The following is a 20,239-nucleotide window of genomic DNA, read 5'->3' as shown; positions in this document are numbered from 1 at the left end:
AATTTACCCTGGGAGATAGTGAGGAAAGAGATCAATCTGAGACTACTACAGTTGAGAACAGAAGAGAGTCAAACAGTCAGGGCAGGCAGGGTCAAGGTAGGACTAATAAATTAAACTGCATTTATTTCAATGCAAGGGGTCTAACGGGGAAGGCAGATGAACTCAGGGCATGGTTAGGAACATGGGACTGGGATATCATCGCAATTACAGAAATATGGCTCAGGGAGGGGCAGGACTGGCAGCTTAATGTTCCAGGATACAAATGCCACAGGAAGGATCGAAAGGGAGGCAAGATAGGATGGGGAATGGCGTTTTAGATAAGGGATAGTATTATAGCTGTGCTGAGGGAGGATATTCCTGGAAATACATCCAGGGTGGAACTGAGAAATAAGAAAGGGATGATCACCTTATTGGGATTATATTATAAACTCCCTAATAGTCAGAGGGAAATTGAGAAACAAACTTGTAAGGAGATCTCAGCTATCTGTAAGAATAATAAGGTGGTTATGGTAGAGGATTTTAACTTTCTAAACATAGACTGGGACTGCCATAGTGTTAAGGGTTTAGATGGAGAGGAATTTGTTAAGTGTATACAAGAAAATTTTCGGAATTAGTATGTGATGTACCTACTAGAGAAAGTGCAAAACTTGACCTACTCTTAGGAAATAAGGCAGGGCAAGTGACTGAGGTGTCAGTGGGGGAGCACTTTGGGGCCAGCGACCATAATTCTATTCATTCTAAAACAGTGATGAAAAAGGATAGACCAAATTTAAAAGTTGAAGTTCTAAATTGGAGAAAGGCTAATTTTGACGGCATTAGGCAAGAACTTGCAAAAGCTTATTAGGGGCAGATGTTAACAGGTAAAGGGACGGCTGGAAAATGGGAAGCCTTCAAGAATGAGATAACGAGAATCCAGAGAAAGTATATTCCTGTTCGGGTGGGTTGATAGGCCAATGTGCTGAGAAGTGGCAGATGGAGTTTAATTCAGATAAATGAGAGCTGCTGCATTTTGGGAAAGCAAATCTTAGAAGGACTTATACACTTAATGGTAAGGTCCTAGGGAGTGTCGCTGAACAAAGAGACCTTGGAGTGCAGGTTCATAGCTTCTTAAAAGTGGAGTCATATGTAGATAGGATAGTGAAGGCGGCGTTTGGTATGCTTTCTTTTATTGGTCAGTGTATTGAGTACAGGAAGTAGGAGGTCATGTTACAGCTGTATAGGACATTGGTCAGGCCACTGTTGGAATATTGCGTGCAATTCTGGTCTCCTTCCTATCGGAAAGATGTTGTGAAACTTGAAAATTTTGATAAGGATGTTGCCAGGGTTGGAGGATTTGAGTTACAGGGAGAGGCTGAAAAGGCTGGGGCTGTTTTCCCTAGAGTGTCTGAGGTTGAGGGGTGACCTTATAGAGGTTTACAAAATCATGAGGGGCATGGACAGGTTAAATGGGCAAAGTCTTTTCCCTGGGGTCATGTTGCGGCTGTACAGGACATTGGTCAGGCCACTGTTGGAATATTGCGTGCAATTCTGGTCTCCTTCCTATCAGAAAGATGTTGTGAAACTTGAAAGGGTTCAGAAAAGATTCACAAGAATGTTGCCAGGGTTGGAGGATCTGAGCTACTGGGAGAGGCTGAACAGGCTGGGGCTGTTTTCCCTGCAGCGTCGGAGGCTGAGGGATGACCTTATAGAGGTTTACAAAATTATGAAGGGCATGGATAGGATAAATAGACAAAGTCTTTTCCCTGGGCTGGAGAAGTCCAGAACTAGAAGGCATAGGTTTAGGTTGAGAGGGAAAAGATATAAAAGAGATCTAAGCGCAACTTTTTCACACAGAAGGTGGTACATGTATGGAATGAGCTGCCAGAGGAAGTGGTGGAGGCTGGTACAATTGCAGCATTTAAAAGGCATTTGAATGGTATGTGAATGGGAAGGGTTTGGAGGGATATGGGCTGGGTGCTGGCAGGTGGGACTAGACTGGGTTGGGATATCTGGTCGGCATGGATGGGTTGGACCGAAGGGTCTGTTTCCATGCTGTACATCTCTATGATTCTATGGCTTTTAAAAATCAGTTTCCAAAAGATTATGGTCAATATACTCACCACCCAAATATTTGAGCGTGCTTGCAATTCTGCATTTACTCTAAATCCACCCAAGTCTGAGTCCACCTCCATCCTTGCTGACTTTGCTAATTCCACACTAGGCTCAAGACCCACCGCTGCAACAACATGATCAGTCTTTATCTGCAAACAGGACAGCAAAGCAACTGAAGGTGGTTTAACTGGACCTTTGATCAACAAGACTGAAGTAGTTTTTAAATACTGCACATTTATGGACTTGCAAATTTATGTTAAGAATACTCACTATTTGCCCATCCTTGAGTTTCAGAATAACTTTGTTATCTTGATATTTTGCAGATTTCACAACTGTATTGGGCATGACATTAACACCCTCTGAAGAAAAAGAATCTTGTTACATAACAGTTGCAGTATTTCTGATCTATATTAATCAAGAAAAGGTTTTGTACATAGTGGTTCACTGAATGAGAGAAAGAGACCATTAAGTTCATACCATGCAAATTATGTTTCAAGTAATATTCGTACAACACAAGTGATGACCATTTTCAACAAAAGAAATCTAACCGCCACCTCTTGATATTCAGCAACATTACCATCAGTAAATATCCCACTATCAGCATCCTGGGGAATTATAATTGTAGCCACAAAAATACTGCAGTACAAGAGCAGGTCAAAGGCTAGAAATTCTATAGCAAATAACTCATCTTCTGACCCATCAAGGCCTGTCCACTATCTACAGGACACAAGACACCAATGTGATACAGTACCCTCCATATGCAACTTCACCAAAACTCAAAGAATAGGATAAAAACCTCTGTTTCAGGGAAGTTTGTTGAGGGATTTGTCGTAGGACACCCGACAGCAGCCAGGGCCTCAACTTGATCTGTTAGCCAAAACATAACACCCTCTTGCTACTGTACTGGAGTATTAGTCTACATCTGGAGGAGTGAGGACTGCAGATGCTGGAGACCAGAGTCAAAAAGTGTGGCGCTGGAAAAACACAGCAGGTCAGGCAGCATCTGAGGAGCAAGAGAGTTGATGTTTTGGCATAAGCCCTTCATTAGGAATTCTAGAAACATCAATTCTCCTGTTTGTCGATGCCACCTGACTTGCTGTGCTTTTCCAGCGTCACACTATCAGTTTAAATCTGTATGTTCATCTTTAGGGTGCGAATTTAATCCATAACATTCTGACTCAGAGGGAAGAGTGCTATGAACTGAGCTACAAGCTGACACACTAATAAGAAATTGGTCATATCTAACTGAATAGTGACACTGATTAGATAAATGAAATGATGTAATCCTGTTCCTGCAATTTACTTAAAGCTAGTTTTAAAGAATACTGTTTTTTTGCTTAACCCCTACCAGAAAGCTTGTAATAATACAAATCCAAAAGAGTAATGATCCAAAATATGTTATTATACGGTGTGACGCAAAACAGAACACGATACATCTATGCTGAATGAAACAATTTAATCTGAAGTAATCAGCAAAACAAAATCTTTGATGGGAAGAAGAAAACACAAAAGGGGAGAGAGATAGGATTTTCCCATCAATGGTAAATAAAAGTCATTTCCCCTTGTCATATTGATTCTTAAACATTCACAAGATTTAAAATTTGATTATATATATAGGGATTTGTTTACTGTTATCTCTTTAATATTAGCCAAAACTTCACAGAAATTGCAAGTATGCTTTACTTGTAATACACCGAGAAACAAAGTTTCCGAGTTTAATGCCCTCTGCCAACTAAATCCTGCAAAATTAGATTCTACAAAAAGTAAACAGGAATATTTACCTTTTCTTACTTTCTCAGTTGTCCAGTTGCTAAGGTATTCAGGGAGAATTTTGCCCATGTTTCCTTTCTCTGGAAATAGCTGAATCACCTCCAGTTCTGTATTCCTTGCTGTAATTTATCGTATTACAGTTAAAAGAAACTATAACATTATTAGGTAAGGAGGTAAGTCTTTATTCATTTAATGCTTGCTGATCATCACTGGACAACTATTTAAAAAGCTTCAGATTTGTAAACACACAAAAAATTGTTAATTGAGACATCTGACACATGGTGGACACAAATGTATTAGTATCTGTTGACTAGAAGGACAGATTAGCCAAGCATTGTTATGCTTAACAGACCTCTTTTCCCTCCCAAAGGTCCCATGACATATGTGCTACTCTCGATGAAATGTACAAAATCTCTCACTAATTTGGCCATTCTATACTTGTGACCAAGACAGAGAACGTCAGTAGTCATCCATTCATTCAGCATGCTCTAAACCTGAAATGTCAAATTTCCTGCTCCTCGGATGTTGCCTGACCTGCCGTGCTTTTCCAGCACCACTCTAATCTTGACTCATGCTCTAAACCTGGCCAGTTTTTCTCCCAAATCTTATTCCACTGGTATAGAGTCAAATCAAGGCAAAGAGATGGTGATCTCAGGTGAGCACACAATGGGACAGAGTGTCTGTTTGTTTGAACCCAAAGCACTATCAGGAGAGCTACCATTAACATTAACACGTCAGTAAAGATGACATGTCAGCAGTTAATGTGTGTAAACTTTGAAGTTATCTTCAGTCTAGCAGTGTTAGCCATATGCTTATATTTACTAGCTGTTTCAATTGAAATCCATATTTAGTTTAACGAATATATAGATTTTAGTTATTAATCCAAAAGCAGCTGACGTATGAAATAAAATATAGCTTTCAGACGAGACCACATTAACTTAAACTGATGCAACTTCAAAAAGGATCTAGTAAATTAATAACATACCCTGATTTTCCCCAAAACTTAATAACATTTCCTCCACAAATGCTACTTATCTATCAGAGACAGATAGAAACATGCCTTGCAAGAACATAGTACAAGTACATTCTCGACTAGGTTTCCAATCCATCTGCTATGAACTTACAAAAAATCTAGCCCTCAATCTGATAAGAAATATCAACAGGAGGACATATAGTACCTCAAGCCTGTTGTGATTCAATGTCACAGATGAATTTTATTCACTTCTCATCCAATTTTCCTGCTTCACTTCCACATTCCCCAACCCCATTTGTGTCCAAAATCTGTCAATCTCCACCTTTAATATATTTATCAACCGAGAATTCAACATCCTTTGCATATAGAATGTCAAAAACCTTCAAACTTTAGAGAAAAAAATTTCTCACCTCGGTCCTAAATAGTCAATCTCTTTGATCTCCCTCATTCTAGACTCTCCAGGTAGGGGTAAGTGTCTCTCAGCATTTTGCTGTCACACCCGAAACACTTCTAAACACCAGAGAATATAGGCCATTCTACTCAATTGCTCATGATAATAAACTAAAAGAAAACATACCACGTCTTCCCAAAGCACAGGCCAATTCGCTACCCAGGAATCCACCACCAATAATAACAATAGACCCCACATTTCTTGAAATCTTCTCCAATGATTTAAAATCTTCTATCTGCAAGAGGATTTGAAGTCAACATTAGAGAAACTGGTTTCTATGGATTTCTTCTGCAAAGAACATATAATCAAAGAAAAGTCCAAAACACTATTTATTATGCTCCAGGTCACAGCATAAGTTTGATGCTAGTTCAAGAACTGTACTAATCCCGACTCATAGTAACTTGGCAATTTAAGTTGTATTTTGTACAAAAGCCATCCAAATGGTGAGATATCACACTAATTCAATGCCAATTACTGGGAACTATTAGGAACTGGATTGGAATAGTTGCTTCATGTATGCTGACCTCTGTAGGTGGAAAAGGCTTTCTTTCATTTGAAATTGGAAGGATGCAAGACCTGTCTCGGTCTCCTGCAAAGTTTCTCTCTTCCTGAACGTGTCTGTAGTTTTAAACACTTGAAAACATTTTCTATTCATTGCTTCACTCTTACAAGCGCAAATTTTTTAAAAATTCTAATGCAGTTTTAGCCTTCACTAATGGAGCCTAATTGACTTTGTACTAAATATTTCAAATTATTTCCTCAATTTTATGACAATTTGCTCAAGTAACTTTGTACTCTCAAGTATAATTCTGTTTCTCCCAAAGAAAACCAGTTAAAGCAAATTGTGTTCTCTGGCCATTCGGTCAATTTACGATGAGAGGTCGGGAGTTAGTGGTTATATTTGGAATTTGGATTTTAGAATCTCTTCTAAGAATCCCATTGTCAAGCCACAGAAAGTTAACGTTAATAGCAGATAAATTTAAACAATAGAAATATTACTGTAAAAAAATCCTCTGACCTTTAATTACTAAAATAAAAATTGACTACCACCCCCAAGCAATTTTATTTTTAGGTAAGAAGTATAACATTACATGTTTAAAAACTGCTAACAAAATGATTAATTATCATTTAGATTGCAACAAAATGCTTTATCGCATCTATGTGCAGGAATTGAATGCATATAACTGATCCAAAAAGTTCAAGAAATATCAACTGGAGATAAGATGGGAACCTTATACAAAGTATAGAAACAGTTGACAAGACTAAAGATAAGGGTATTAATAATCATTTTCCCTGAATTATGCTAGCTCTGACTTATTACCCAGCCTTTGAAAAGCCAATGAACAAAACAGATAGCAGATGTGTGGAGACAACAGTTGATTTATTTTCAATGCCAAGGACAGTTATTCAACTTGAGTGTTTGCACGAGTCAGAATCATCTCTATGATGCAGTCTATGAATTTTGTATCAAGTAGAGGAGACATTGCTCACAATACACTTCATGAACATATACAACAATACAGTCAGCATTATTTCATATTTAATTTATTTTTTCTAACAACTTTTACCAATATTAAATTACAAAATACAAATTATAGTTTTATTTCCAAACCTTTTCAATTAAAGCATAGTATGTGTTTTCAGGCTTAAGTAATCTACTGTTAAGTGATCTCTCGTAGTATAAGAGCATAATATGATTTTTGTTTGTTGTCCACTTTCTTGGAATTACCCTGCCCATAAAAATGTTCACGTTATTATCAAGAATTCTAAATGTACTATTATAATTTGTTTTTCCATCATTGTACTAAGCTCGCTTTCCCTTCTGTCAAACAAAACTAAACCCTAGATGAGATATTCTGTTTTTGAATTTAATTAGTCAGCTCGACTTGCATCAAATATTCTACATCACTTTCGCCACTGGACTTTGAAATCATTCCTCCAGACAACCTTACATAAGAATGAATGGCAGTATTGTTGTCACATATAATATAAAGCAAACAAGTCGGCTTGGGATTTTAGAAATCACTTTATGGTTTATGAGATTTTTCAGCAAACAGGAGTCTCATTATTCAACATAATACAGTTTGTGGTCCATTTTGAAAATTCAACAAGATTTATAGAGAAAAACTGATTTTGCTTCAAACTGGGATAGGTTTTATGATGTGCTCCAGTGGACTGGATTTTATTTCCATCTGAAATTTAAGGCAAAACCAGCTTTTTGTTTTTGTTTGCTTTCTGCTTGGGGTTATTCATGATTTTAAGTCCCATACCCAGCAAATCAGTTCACATTCAAGGGCTAACTTTGAACATACCAAAATTTCTTGCAATATTTCCTCCCTTACTTCGACTTAATATCTGTAAATCTTCCTCCATCTCCTTTGGTTGTAACTTGAACGCCCTATCTGAATCCACTGTCTCAAGTAGCTCCCTTTCTTAAGTCCTCAGTTAGTAGACAGCTAATGGAATGTAATGGACAATTTATGATCAATAATTAGCTACTGCAAGGATGCAATGTATTTTGTACAGGTAGAAAAGTTGCTTCTTATACCCCCATAGCATGAATTTATAATTTACTTTACAATCATCTAACAATGTCTCAGCTATATCATATTGAACAAGTTTAATTGCTAAGTTTAATTTAAGTTCACTGGCTTTATGGTGACAGAGTAGACTACTTTCACTCAGGCCTCACAATTAATGGTAGTACACAGCCAGCCAAAGAGATTTTGAGATGAGCCATGGGAGCAAAGAAAAACATCCAGCAGGCTAACATCCTTAATCAGGTTCCAGTGCATGCATGCTGGCTATCATTTGCAATGCAGGAATGTTTGCAGTCACTGTGAACTTGGAAAGGTAATCATACATTAAACTGGATTAGATGTTCTATCTTATACACTTTTTATTTATTTATGACTAGTGGAACTGAAATCCAATAATGATGTTTCAAATTTTTACACTTTACATAGCAAGAGAAACCAGGAGTAGGCCATTAGACTTTAAAAGCCTGTTCCGCCATTCAATAATGATCATGGCTTATCCTCTATGTTAATGTCATGCTCCTGCTTTCTCTCGGTCTTGTTTTGTTTTACCTACATTGCTAGCACTACCAAAACCTCACTGCACAAGTAGCAACATTTCCTGAAACTGAGAGCTGTGCTGCATGTGAGAACATTTCATCTAACATCAAGGGAGTTTATGCTTGCTTGCTAACTTGGCTGATGGCTTAGCTAGTTAGCATCAGACTTGTTTAGCTACAGAGGTGCAAAGTTAAATTAATTCCATTCAATCCTTGACCAAATGTTTACTGTACAAGTCAAAGGTATACGAATGCTGCATTTTTACAACTAGACTCAGAGACTCAAGGTTTAGAAAAGGTGGATGGGATGGAGGAAAGGAAAATAAATTATGCCAAGCATTGTGTACATAAACATTGGATGAGGAAAAGTATGCACTTATTGGAAAACAAGCATTTTTTTTAAGCTCACACATACTCAGCGAGGTATATTAAGAGAATGTCTCATAACTGTGAATCAGCACATCAGCACATGATTGTTCAATACGTTCAGGACAGGTGGAGAGAAAGGAGAATGTTTGCAGCAAAGATATGGTGAAATAAACCTACTACAAGAAGTGCACCAGCTATAGAGGTTGGTCAAATAGAATTTGCAGTATACATTTTTATGATTATGTATTGGTGTTGGGTAGGTGTTACTGAATTAAGATTGGAAAACCATAATTGCATTGTAAAATCAGCTATCTTTTAGATTTGCTGTTTGTGAAAGAAATGTAACTAAGTTAGGGGATCAAAATTCATTGCCTATTTTTACTACAAATAGAGCTTGAGCATTATAATGCAAGTCATTAGGCCTGGCTAGAAGAATTGATATATCTAAGTTAATTAATTAAGAAAACGAAAAAGGAAAATTGTCATGAGATGGAACCTTGTAGAAAGACAAACTGAACCTTTACAATTAATATCTAAAATAAGAATAAACATAACAATAAACATTTTCAACTTTTTATTCCTGGTGTAGCTGAGTTTCTTTTTATAAATTGCTTTGCATTTAGGGATTTCCTTTGTTTAAATATTCCATGTTAGCTTAGTAATTGTCCTGAATCAGCCTATAGATCATATCTATCTTGTACTGCAATGAGATATAATCCAAGTTAATAAAGTAAAATTGCAATGAACAAAATGACTGGACAACATGTCTGCTGGGATGAAACAATGTAGCAGAGTTGAGCAGCATGTTGAAATGTCGATAGCTTTATCATTCTGAATCTCCTGCATTCCATAAAGGGTTGGCATTCTCAATATGTCCCCTAATTAGCTCTGTGAGCAGCCAGACAGGAAGCATTAATAACCTGTTTGACTCTGGACAGCATCAGACCCTCCTTTAAATGTGGATAACTGTTCAAACGCATGCATTCAGTGAATAAGGATCACTGGTTACAATCAGGATTCGAATCCAGATAATTTACCCACCCATAATTGAGGGGCATTGAGTAGCATTTCTACTACTCTCTCTCAATCAGCTAATTTAAGACAAGTCAAGCACTGAAAGTGGAATGCTCCTGTCCTATATTCAAAACCTTATCTACGACTATGAGTTGCAGGTTAAGTGATTAGATTAGATTAGATTAGATTAGATTACATTACATTACATTACAATGTGGAAACAGGCCCTTCGGCCCAACAAGTCCACACCGACCCGCCGAAGCGCAACCCACCCATAACCCTACATTTACCACTTACCTAACACTACGATCAATTTAGCATGGCCAATTCACCTGACCCTGCACATCTTTGGACTGTGGGAGGAAACCGGAGCACCCGGAGGAAACCCACGCAGACACGGGGAGAACGTGCAAACTCCACACAGTCAGTCGCCTGAGGCGGGAATTGAACCCGGGTCTCTGGCGCTGTGAGGCAACAGTGCTAACCACTGTGCCACCGTGCCGCCCACCACGGTGCTAGGAGAGTGAAAAAGAAAATCTACAAAAATTGAACCAGGGTTTGTGGCAAACTCACAGAAGTAATATTGTACCTTTCTGAATAGAGTTGTTCGCTTTTGCACCTCTTCTCCTGCTCTTTCAAGTGCTGGAAGGTTACGTGGAGTACCACCTGGGGACAGAAGGAGAAGGTTGAATAAGAAAGAGAGAGAAAGGGGAGGAGGAAGAACAAACTTAAGCAAAAGTTCTTCAAATCATTTTAAAAAAATGTTTCAACAGCAATAGTGAAACAGAAGTGGCATACTATAAAGTCGGTGGGTTGTGGGCTTCCCCCTTGTAATTGTCACTCACTGAGCTCTTGAGCTTGCACTATATGATTGTAGGAGTACTGTGGGGCAAGGTCAGACAGAGATGCAGGCGTAATCACAACACTTAAAAGACGTTTGGATAGATACATGAATAGGAAAGGTTTGTAGGGATATGGGCCAGGAGTAGAGAGGTGGAACTAGTTTAGTTTGGGATTAAGTTTGGCATGGACTGGTTGGATCAAAGGGTCTGTTTCCATAATGTTTGACTCTGTGACTATGACTAAGAAAAATTAAAGCCCAAATTTTAGGCATGAGAGACTCAGTTGTGGCAATAAGACCAAAATCCTAAGTCCCACTTCTGAAAACAGTACTTCCTATTATCACTAAGGCAGGAGTGGAGTCAGGACAGGTTTTGCACACGCATGTTTTGAGGAATCAGCTGATCATTTAACAGCAGCCATGAGCAGGTTGAAACTTTGTGGATTCGTTTTGAAAACCAGGCCACCTTCCTGAAGAGTCAAAGTAACCCTATGTAATCCTCTAAGAATGTGATCCTGGGTCACACTGGGTAAGTCACTTCCTCTTGAAAGATGGCAATAAGTGGGTGAATAGGGGCAGGAGGCTTGTTTGGGCTTCTGGAATCTTAACCCAACCTGCTTCCCCAGATTGAAAATAAGGGGTGTCCAGGTGACTATGTTGACAGGTTGGGTTTATGGAACTGTGTAATTCTCCTCCCTTTGTGCATTGAACCCGAGAAAGAATATTATGGCCTGAGTTGCACATCTGAAAAATAAAACACTGGCCAAAGAAAACAAAATTAGCTTGTTTTGCACCATAGTTTCTAAAGTTATTTCCTGTTCACAATATATGAAATCCATAAAAGTGTTTCCACCATAGCTTACTTGTGCTTAATACTGAAACTAAGTAGCACAAATTACTTAAACTTACAAATATAAATTGCAATAAATATGCAGCTCAGATATGGTCATAAATTAAATTCAAAAGGGTCATGTATGATTAAAAAGAAACATTTACCTGTTGCAATCAAACATTTATCGTAAGCAATTTCGGAACCATTGTCCAATCTTACTTTATTCCCTCGGACATCCATGTGCAAGACCTAGAGATGCAAATGTAGAGTGCATATAAATCTTGAAATTAAAAAAGGCCTCCCACACAATTTTCTTTTTTAAACCCAAGCTTCACTTCATATGGTATCAAGTATACGACTATTCCAAAATGTCAGAGCAAGTTCACTAAAACAAAATGAGAAATGGAATGTTCTGTTAACATTTCTATCAAGTGCAAGAACATTCAATTCCTGAGACAAACCCTTTCTAAAACTAAGCAAACGCATATCGAATTGTAGAAAATTATGGAACATCTCCACCATTTTTAATTACAAACTCAGATAATAAGCAGGTACAATCTTTTGATTTTGGACTCACTTTTCTGCTAGTCAATACAGCCACTCCTCCATTTTCCACAAAAGGCAAGTCTTGAGGACTGACATAGAAAGATGGGGGCTGGAAGAAAATGCTGTAAAACGAAGATGGCAGATTAACTATGTTCTTCTTACATGTTGGGCCGAAGGGCCTGTTTCCACACTGCAAGTAATCTAACCTAATCTTTTGAAACTGAGAAGTAACATTACAACTTAAAAATCAGGGCCTTTAATTTAAACTTTCTGTTACTAGGTACAAAAGCATTCATGCAACATCTCTAGATCGTGGAGAAAATCATTTCAGTCAATCTTGTGCCTAATATCCCAAGAAGAAGCTAGGAATCTGAATGCCTAGCCTTTAATGATTTTGTAGCCACTCAAATCACAGATTTTAGTGCCAATGTATTTACAGAACAACCTCGATTATCCAAACGAGACAGGTAGCAGTATTTTGTTCGGAGGACTGACTACTCGGATAAGGATAACGTTTTTACGGAACCTTGAGAGATCTTGTTAGGATAATCTGAAATTCAGATAACTGCCATTCGGATAACTGAGGTTGTTCTGTATTTCTCTTTGGTAGATTAACAGTTCTGCAATAACGGAGTAGTTCCATTTTCGTGCAATCCCATGCTGTAAGAAAATCGGGTAAAAGCAGCACCATTTAAACTAATGGGGCTGGAATCACATTTTGACCAATCCAAGCTTTAAAAGTTCATGCTTTAAAAGAAGCAGTATCCCCAATTCATCAATCACATTATAGCGAATTTGCATTAATGAAACACCTGCTATATGAGAATGACCTGTAATTCTTGCTACCTTTGTACTGTGTTTTGATTATCCTATTGATTTGCAGCATCTTAACCTCTACGTATTTCACAAAATTTTACATGCAGGGTGAAATATGTGGGGATATTTGAATTCAGTGATTCCAATTACATAATTAGTTGGTTTCAGAGACATTTAATCTAGTTTTGGAGGCAATGTGGTAAATGTGAAATACAGAGAGTAACAAAGCAAGCAACATTTTAAAAATGGTGACACTTAACAGCATTGAAATTCAGAATACCCAAGACTGGTTACCTGCCAGGCAGATGACTTAAGAAAATACAAAATGCAAGGTGTGCTCTGGCTTAAATTCCTTAATTAGAGGCTCAGGTCTAGCCTTTGCATGTTAAGTCCCTCAAGTGCCAGTATGTACAAATTGTCTCTCTCTGTATAATGAACACACTCTCAGCAGTTGGTCTTCCAATTTAATATTTCAACACACTATCACTAAGCTTACTAATTTTATGACCGCACCATCTTATTAAATACTGGATACAATTGCACTGTAAATACAAAAAGGATGAAATTATAACGTTTGAATTTTTAGTGCAAATAGGAACACTCATGTTTTACTAGTTTTATTCTCTAATGTTTATCTCACTAATTAAGTGACCCATGGTTAAAATACTTAAATTCACCATTTTAGCGAACTTCTACTGATCTTCAGCATGAAGCTATGATCCTAATTGGCAGCTTTACTGCAGGAACTCTTGAGCATCACGTTTCTAAAATGTATTTCACTGTTTTTGTTCAGAGGAACCTTGATTATCTTGCAGGATTATCCGGCAAGATCACAAGATCCCGATCTTGTTTAAACTATATTGTTCAGCATTCCATTAATCAAACAAAATTCTTCACATCCATGTCCTTCAGCTAATCAAGGTTCCTCTGTATATGCCATTTTCGGTTTTCTTCTGATAAAATATGGATATGTTATACAAATTACGAGCAGGATAAGGAAATTCGGCCATTCAGTAAGATCACGGCTGGTCTGTTTGAGTTTTGAATTCTGTGTCCCATTTACTGTCAGTAAACGTGCGTTCCATTGCCTAACAAAAATCTACCTCTGCCTTAAAAATATCAATGGCCCTAGCTCCATAATCTTCTGAGGCAGAGTTCTAACTTTGCATAACTCTCAGAAAAAAATTCTCATCTGTTCTAAAAAGATAATGCCTAATTTAAAAACAGTGCCCCTAATTCTGGATACACCTACAAGAAATATCCTTTCAATGTTCACCTTCTTAAGAAAAGTCAAGATCGTATACACTTTAATCAAGTCACCCTTCCATCTTCTAAACTCCAACGGAAATAAATCAGTTTGTTTGCTCATTAGACAACCTAGTCATTCCAAGTATCACTCTAGCTAAACATCATTAAGTCACTTCCAACAGACTTACATCCTTAAATAAGGACACCAAAATTGTGCAATCTGCAAGGTTTGGTCTCACTAAAGCCCTATATAACTGAAGAACATAGTTTCATGTTCAATTCCTCTTATAACAACAGACAATATTCCTCAGCCATAATTGCTTGCTGTATCTGAATACTAACTTTATCTGACACGTACATCAAAACAGCTAGATCCCATTATATCTTGGACTTCTGCAGTCGTTTCCCATTTGCTTTTTCACTCTTCCTGCCAAACAGAACAACTTCAATTTTTCCCACATTACACTCCATTTGTCAGATTTTTGCTTAATCACTCAACCAATCCATTTGTAATCTCCATGTCTTTTTCTCAACGTACTTTTCTGCCTATCTTTGTGTCATTTGCAAACTAAGATAGCATACTTTGAACCCATCATCTAAGTTTGCTTTTCTATGTATTTGTTGCTTGTGCACAATCTGGTCAATTTGGCTACAAAAACTGGTTTTGAAGGGGTGCTCAATGGTCAAGAATGATCTTTCTGCCTCTGTTAAATAAGTGTTAATGTACTGTAGAGGAAAAAAAATGTGAAGTAAATTTTGTGAAAAAAGATTTGACATTTTCCTCAGATATATTTTCTCTCACTTAATTGCCATTCCAAAAAGAAGGAAAAGGAGGCCCATTGCTCAGTGTTCTCTCCAAAATCCTTTTTTGGAAAGATGAGAAACGTAGAAATCAAAAATCCTTATTGTTAGACCACAAGATTATAGGAACAGAATTAGGCCATTTGGCCATCAAGTCTGCTCCACCATACAATCATGGCTGACGTGCTTCTCGAACCTTTTCTCCCGTTTACCCTTGATCCCCTTATTAATCAAGAACTTACCTGTCTCTGTCTTAAATACACTCAATAATTATCCTCCACAGCCCTCTGTGACAATGAGAACCACAGATTAATTACTCATTAGCTGAAGAAATTCTTCCTCATCTCAGTTCTAAAGGGTCAACTCTTCACTCTGAAGGTAATGCCCTCCTGTCCTAGTTTCTGCAACTCTTAGAAATATCTTCTCTGCATCCACTCTATCCAGGCCTCTCAGTACTTTGATCTGATTCCCTCTCATCCTTCTGAAACTCGATAGAGTACAGACTCAACTGCTCCTCATATGACAAGCCCTTCATCCCTGGGATCATTTTTGCAAACCTCCTCTGGACACCCTCCATTGCCAGCATTTCTTTCCTTAGATATGGGGCTCAAAGCTGTTGATAATATTTCAAAAAGATGTGAGGTCTTTGCATTGTAAAGTTGGAACAGAAAAGATGCGCCAAAAAAAGTGACTTAGTTTCAACAACGTCAAATGCCTACCTTCTCTCTTTTCCATTCCACTGCTTAAATCTCAATGTTTCTGGTACACTGGAGTCATCAGAAAACCACAGCTCTTTTGAAAGTGGTGGCCGCATATAAGGCAAATCTGGTTCTTCTGAAACAATCAGGATCTGAAACGTATAGAAAATATCAAGCATTTAAAAATTTAGATTGCAACTATACCCCATAAGAATGCTGTTAGACACTTGCTGTCTTGGTTGTCAAACAAGACAGCAATACAATATATATGCCGTATCACAGATGGGAAGAAGCTTTTTAGTTCTTAGCCAAATGAGATTCTGCGCTAATTTTCTGTTTCATCGACTGAAGTTCATTTTCGATTCTATCACCTCTATGCCTTGCCAAAGTACCTGACAGACTCTCAAGATGAGTCAGATAATATGCTAAAATAAGATGCTTATGTCCTCATCTCATATTCAGCTTTAATTCCTGTCCTACATTTTCTTCTGATGAAACAAAGAATCAATATTAAGTACTCTAAAATGTTGGTGACCTGTGACCAGTGTGGTTCCACAGAGATCAGTACTGAACTTGTAACTGTTTACAATATATATTAATGACTTGGAGTAAGCAAATCTACTGCAGCCAAGTTTTCAGATTCCCTCAAAAAAAAAAGTGGAAGGTCAGGTTGCAAGAGGGATACACGTTTCTTTTTGAGGAAATATAACAGAATTAAATTTGCAGTTATAAATTGAGAATACATCATTGTTCAGGCTGTACATGATTTATTTCTCCCTTCTACTTCTCAAAGCAAAGCATCCTTCTTGGAAATAAAGCCTCACTGGTACTAACCAAGTTTCAATACTCAGCTCAAATGTCTATTCTCTCTGTATGATCCTGAAGAACACAACATCAACCTGATTGTCAACTGTAGGAAAAACGATCCAGTCTTCAACTGACATTTTAATGCATTGGCACACAGAAGGTGTCAATGAACAGCAATTAAGAGCCAGAAGGCCAGGCGATGTTTCCTTCTTTAAGAGCAGGTCCTGAAATCAACTGCAGGTCTCCACTTTCTGCCCTGCTACTATAGCGCACATTGAAAGTGGCACTCTCCTGAGGACTGCCTTAAATCACCTAAACATTATGGAATGCAGTCATCCAAATGTGCATTTAATTAGACAAATGTCTAATGAAAAGTGAATCATCACCAACCCTTGCTCCAGGATCTCGTGCACGGATAGATCTAGCTGCTGCAAATGAAGCAGTTCCACCACCGATCAGAAGATAAGGAGCATGTGATGGGATGTCAGGCCGAGAACTGACTGGCACAACTGTTGATGCTGTCAGAAAGGAAGGAACATCTTTATTAACCAAATTCTATCTGCACAGGATTCAGCATTAGCAATGATCGTATCAAAACCTCAAACAAATAAGTAAATTTACCAATCAATAGGTAAAATTTGCATCTCCAGGAATGTCTTCAGGTGACAACATATTCAAAACTACAAAGTGGCTACTCATTGCCACGAATGTTATTTCTAATGGATTTGGCAATGGGTCAGTACACACCTTATGTAATGTTACATTAACTAACAAACAGAACAGGTAGAAATTGTATCAAGCAGCAATCGTGAAAATTGCAAATAACATACTTTGCTCAAAAAAGCATGTATTTCATCAATTGTTTACAATTACTATCTCAAAAGTGATTCTTGGAAACATCATCTTCATGTTTACAAGCCTAAACAATTAGAAAGGTGGCAATATCTTTCTGCAAAAGGGCCTTAACTAGATTTTTTTTTAAAACTGAAGCATTTACAGAGGAAACTCGATTATCCGAAGGACATGGGCAGGGAATATTTTGTTCAGTCAATTGAATTCTGGATAATCGAATGCCAGATAACATAATTTAGCCAAGCATCTGGACCTTGCGATCTCGCCAGTTAATCCAATATTCGGATAATTGAGGTATCTGTATTGAATTATTTCGCTTGTCATCAACATTTGCTCTCCTACAGTTAACAGGGCAATTAAATTGCACAGAAAACCAATCAGGAACAAATGACACTGAACTTTTCATCATCCCTGGCTTCCTCTCCTGCAATGAACATATAATGCCAATGGATGTAGGTTTGCTCGCTGAGCTGGAAGGTTCATTTCCAGACATTTCGTTAACCTACTAGGTAACATCTTCAGTGGGCCTCCTGGTGAAGCACTGCTGATGATGTCTGCTTTCTATTTACAGGGGAACCTCGATTATATGAATACCAATTATCCGAAAATCGGATTATCTGAAGGAGATCTTGAGTTCCCGATAGAAACGTTACATCAAAGACGTGTTTCCAATAGTGATCGCATCTTTTGTTTAGAGTGGTTAAACAGGCACCGTCTCCAAATGACTAACATTTCGCCCTCTTTCTCTCACCCCACAGTTTCCCTGGAGTTCTATAGAGGGGTGTAACCTTACACCACCCTCCCTCCCTGAAACTTCCCAGGAATAATCTCTCCAACATTGTCCTGTGCAGGGCAAATGTGGAACCTGTCAAAAATATCCTTGATTCACTTGCTGATTAAAAATATCTCTCAACTTGAACATACAGAATGATCTGGCTTCAATTGCCCTGAGGGGACAGTATATAATTCCTTAGATTAACTGCCCTCAGGGATAAAATTCCTCCTTATCTCCACCTTAAATGCGCAATTCCTTATTCTGAGATTATGTTCTTGGACTCCCGCACAAGCTGAAACAACCTTTCTGCATCTACCTCATCAAGTCCCCAAAGAATTTTCTATGTTTTTATAGGGTCACCTCTCATTTTTCTAACTTCCAATCAGTACAGGCCGAAGTTGCTCAACATTTCCTCATAAAAGTTTCCCCTATTCTTGGTAACAGTCTAGTGAACAGAGCTAACTTTGAAATGGTGAACAGACATAAGACATTTCCTTTTAAAAGTCGCAATTCTGCCTCAGTTGCTTTCGTATAGGCTCTTTCAATTTCTAGACAAAAACAATACTGGGTCCATGTAGTGTACTAATCTTTCCTGCACATTAACTGAAAATTTCAGAGCATTTATATAGTTTTCATTTTCCCTAAGTTGTAGTTTACGTTTTTGTACCACAACGCGCCAAATTAACGGGAGTCTTTTGCCTCTTTCATGACATTCAAACTTTTATTTTCCACCAAACTAAGAGATATAAACTATCTTCAAGACTACTAACATGGCTATAATCTATGCGAGTACATTGTCTCCTATCTCTTCTGCTTGAATTTTGTTCCAACCAGGCTCTTGTTGGAGACTTTATCAAAAGCCTTCCGAAACCTAAGTGTACTTCGTCCATCAGTTCACCTTTATTCAGTTTGTTACTACAGGGGGGTCTATAATTTACGAACGTCAAACCCATGAATGCTTATACCTACAAATTCAATCCCATATAGGGGTTAAATTTTAAAGGCCCAGTATATGAATGTTTCTTGTACTAATGAACAACTGCTTTACACTGTCCCAGACCTGCATACAAATTGACTTGTGAATGGACTCCAGGTTGGAACCCATTCTATGAAGACATTTCAAGCAAGGTGGACAACAGGGACCCAGTGGATGCGGTGCACCTAGATTTCCAAAAGGCCTTTGACAAGATGCCACACATGAGGTTGCTGCATAAGATAAGGATGCATGGTGTTAGGGGTAGAGTATTAGCATGGATAGAGGATTGGTTGGCTGACAGGAAGCAAAGAGTGGGGATAAATGAGTGCTATTCTGGCTGGCGATCAATGACTCGTCGGGTGCCTCAGGGATCGGTGTTGGGACCACATGTACGGTATTAAAATTTGCCAATGACACTAAGATGAGTTGCAGAGCAAAGTGTGTACAGGACTGTGAAACTTTGCAGAAGAACATCGATACATTGAGTGAGTAGGCAAAGGTCTGGCAGATGGAATACAATGTTAGTAAATGTGAAGTCATACATTTTGGTAGAAGTAACAGCAAAAATGATTATTCCTTGAATGGTAAAAAATTGCAGCATGCTGACTTGCAGAGGGACCAGGGTGTCCTTGTACATGAATTGCAGAAGGTTGGTCTGCAGGTACAACAAGTGATTAGGAAGACAATTGGAATTTTGTCATTCATTGCTAAAGGGGTTGAGTTTCAAAGCAGAGAGGTAATGTTACAGCTGTACAAGGTGTTGGTGAGGCCACACCTGGAGTACTGTGTGCAGATTCCTTCTCCTTACTTAAGAAAGGATGTCCTGGCACTGGAGGGGGTGCAGAGGAATTCTGGAGTTGAGGGGGTTGGCTTATGAGGAGAGGCTGAGTAGATTGGGACTATATTCATTGGAATTCAGAAGAATGAGAGGGGATCTTAGAGAAACATATAAAATTATGAAGGGGATCGATAAAATAGAAATAGATAGAATGTTTCTAGAGAATTATTAATCTATAGAATTCCTTGCCCAGGGAAGTTCTTGATGCTACTTCAGTAATCGGTTTTAAAGCTAAGGTAGGTACTTCTTTGAAAAATAAAAGAATTAAGGGATATGGTGAAAACGCAGGTAAGTGGAGCCGAGTCCACAAAAAGATTAGCCATGACCTTATTGAATGGCAGAGCAGGCTCAAAGGGTTGGATGGTCTACTCCTGCTCCTAGTTCTTATGTTCATTCGCAATCCTTGGATTGCCCATTACATCTTCAAAAAAAAAACCAACAGGTTTGTCAAGCATGATTTCCTAA

The 20,239-nt window shown here is 38.2% G+C and overlaps 1 protein-coding gene across 1 annotated transcript in view; it reads right to left on the bottom strand.

Annotated features, from left to right (window-relative positions):
• Nucleotides 1–20,239, bottom strand: part of aifm1 (apoptosis inducing factor mitochondrion associated 1) — a 51,310-nt gene that overhangs the window by 8,690 nt on the left and 22,381 nt on the right. Inside the window, exons 5-13 of the mRNA XM_043704484.1 lie at nucleotides 16,724–16,851; nucleotides 15,548–15,678; nucleotides 11,995–12,085; nucleotides 11,582–11,666; nucleotides 10,334–10,410; nucleotides 5,412–5,520; nucleotides 3,873–3,980; nucleotides 2,362–2,450; nucleotides 2,100–2,240 (exon numbers count right to left, since the gene is read on the bottom strand). Of these exons, the coding sequence (XP_043560419.1) occupies nucleotides 2,100–2,240; nucleotides 2,362–2,450; nucleotides 3,873–3,980; nucleotides 5,412–5,520; nucleotides 10,334–10,410; nucleotides 11,582–11,666; nucleotides 11,995–12,085; nucleotides 15,548–15,678; nucleotides 16,724–16,851 (959 nt within the window). The remainder of the gene's footprint in view (nucleotides 1–2,099; nucleotides 2,241–2,361; nucleotides 2,451–3,872; nucleotides 3,981–5,411; nucleotides 5,521–10,333; nucleotides 10,411–11,581; nucleotides 11,667–11,994; nucleotides 12,086–15,547; nucleotides 15,679–16,723; nucleotides 16,852–20,239) is intronic.

Source organism: Chiloscyllium plagiosum, chromosome 15, assembly GCF_004010195.1.
Source record: "Chiloscyllium plagiosum isolate BGI_BamShark_2017 chromosome 15, ASM401019v2, whole genome shotgun sequence".
Taxonomy (NCBI): Eukaryota; Metazoa; Chordata; class Chondrichthyes; order Orectolobiformes; family Hemiscylliidae; genus Chiloscyllium; species Chiloscyllium plagiosum.
The sequence above is the reverse complement of the archived record's forward strand: the minus strand, read 5'-3'. Positions and strand labels throughout refer to the sequence as shown.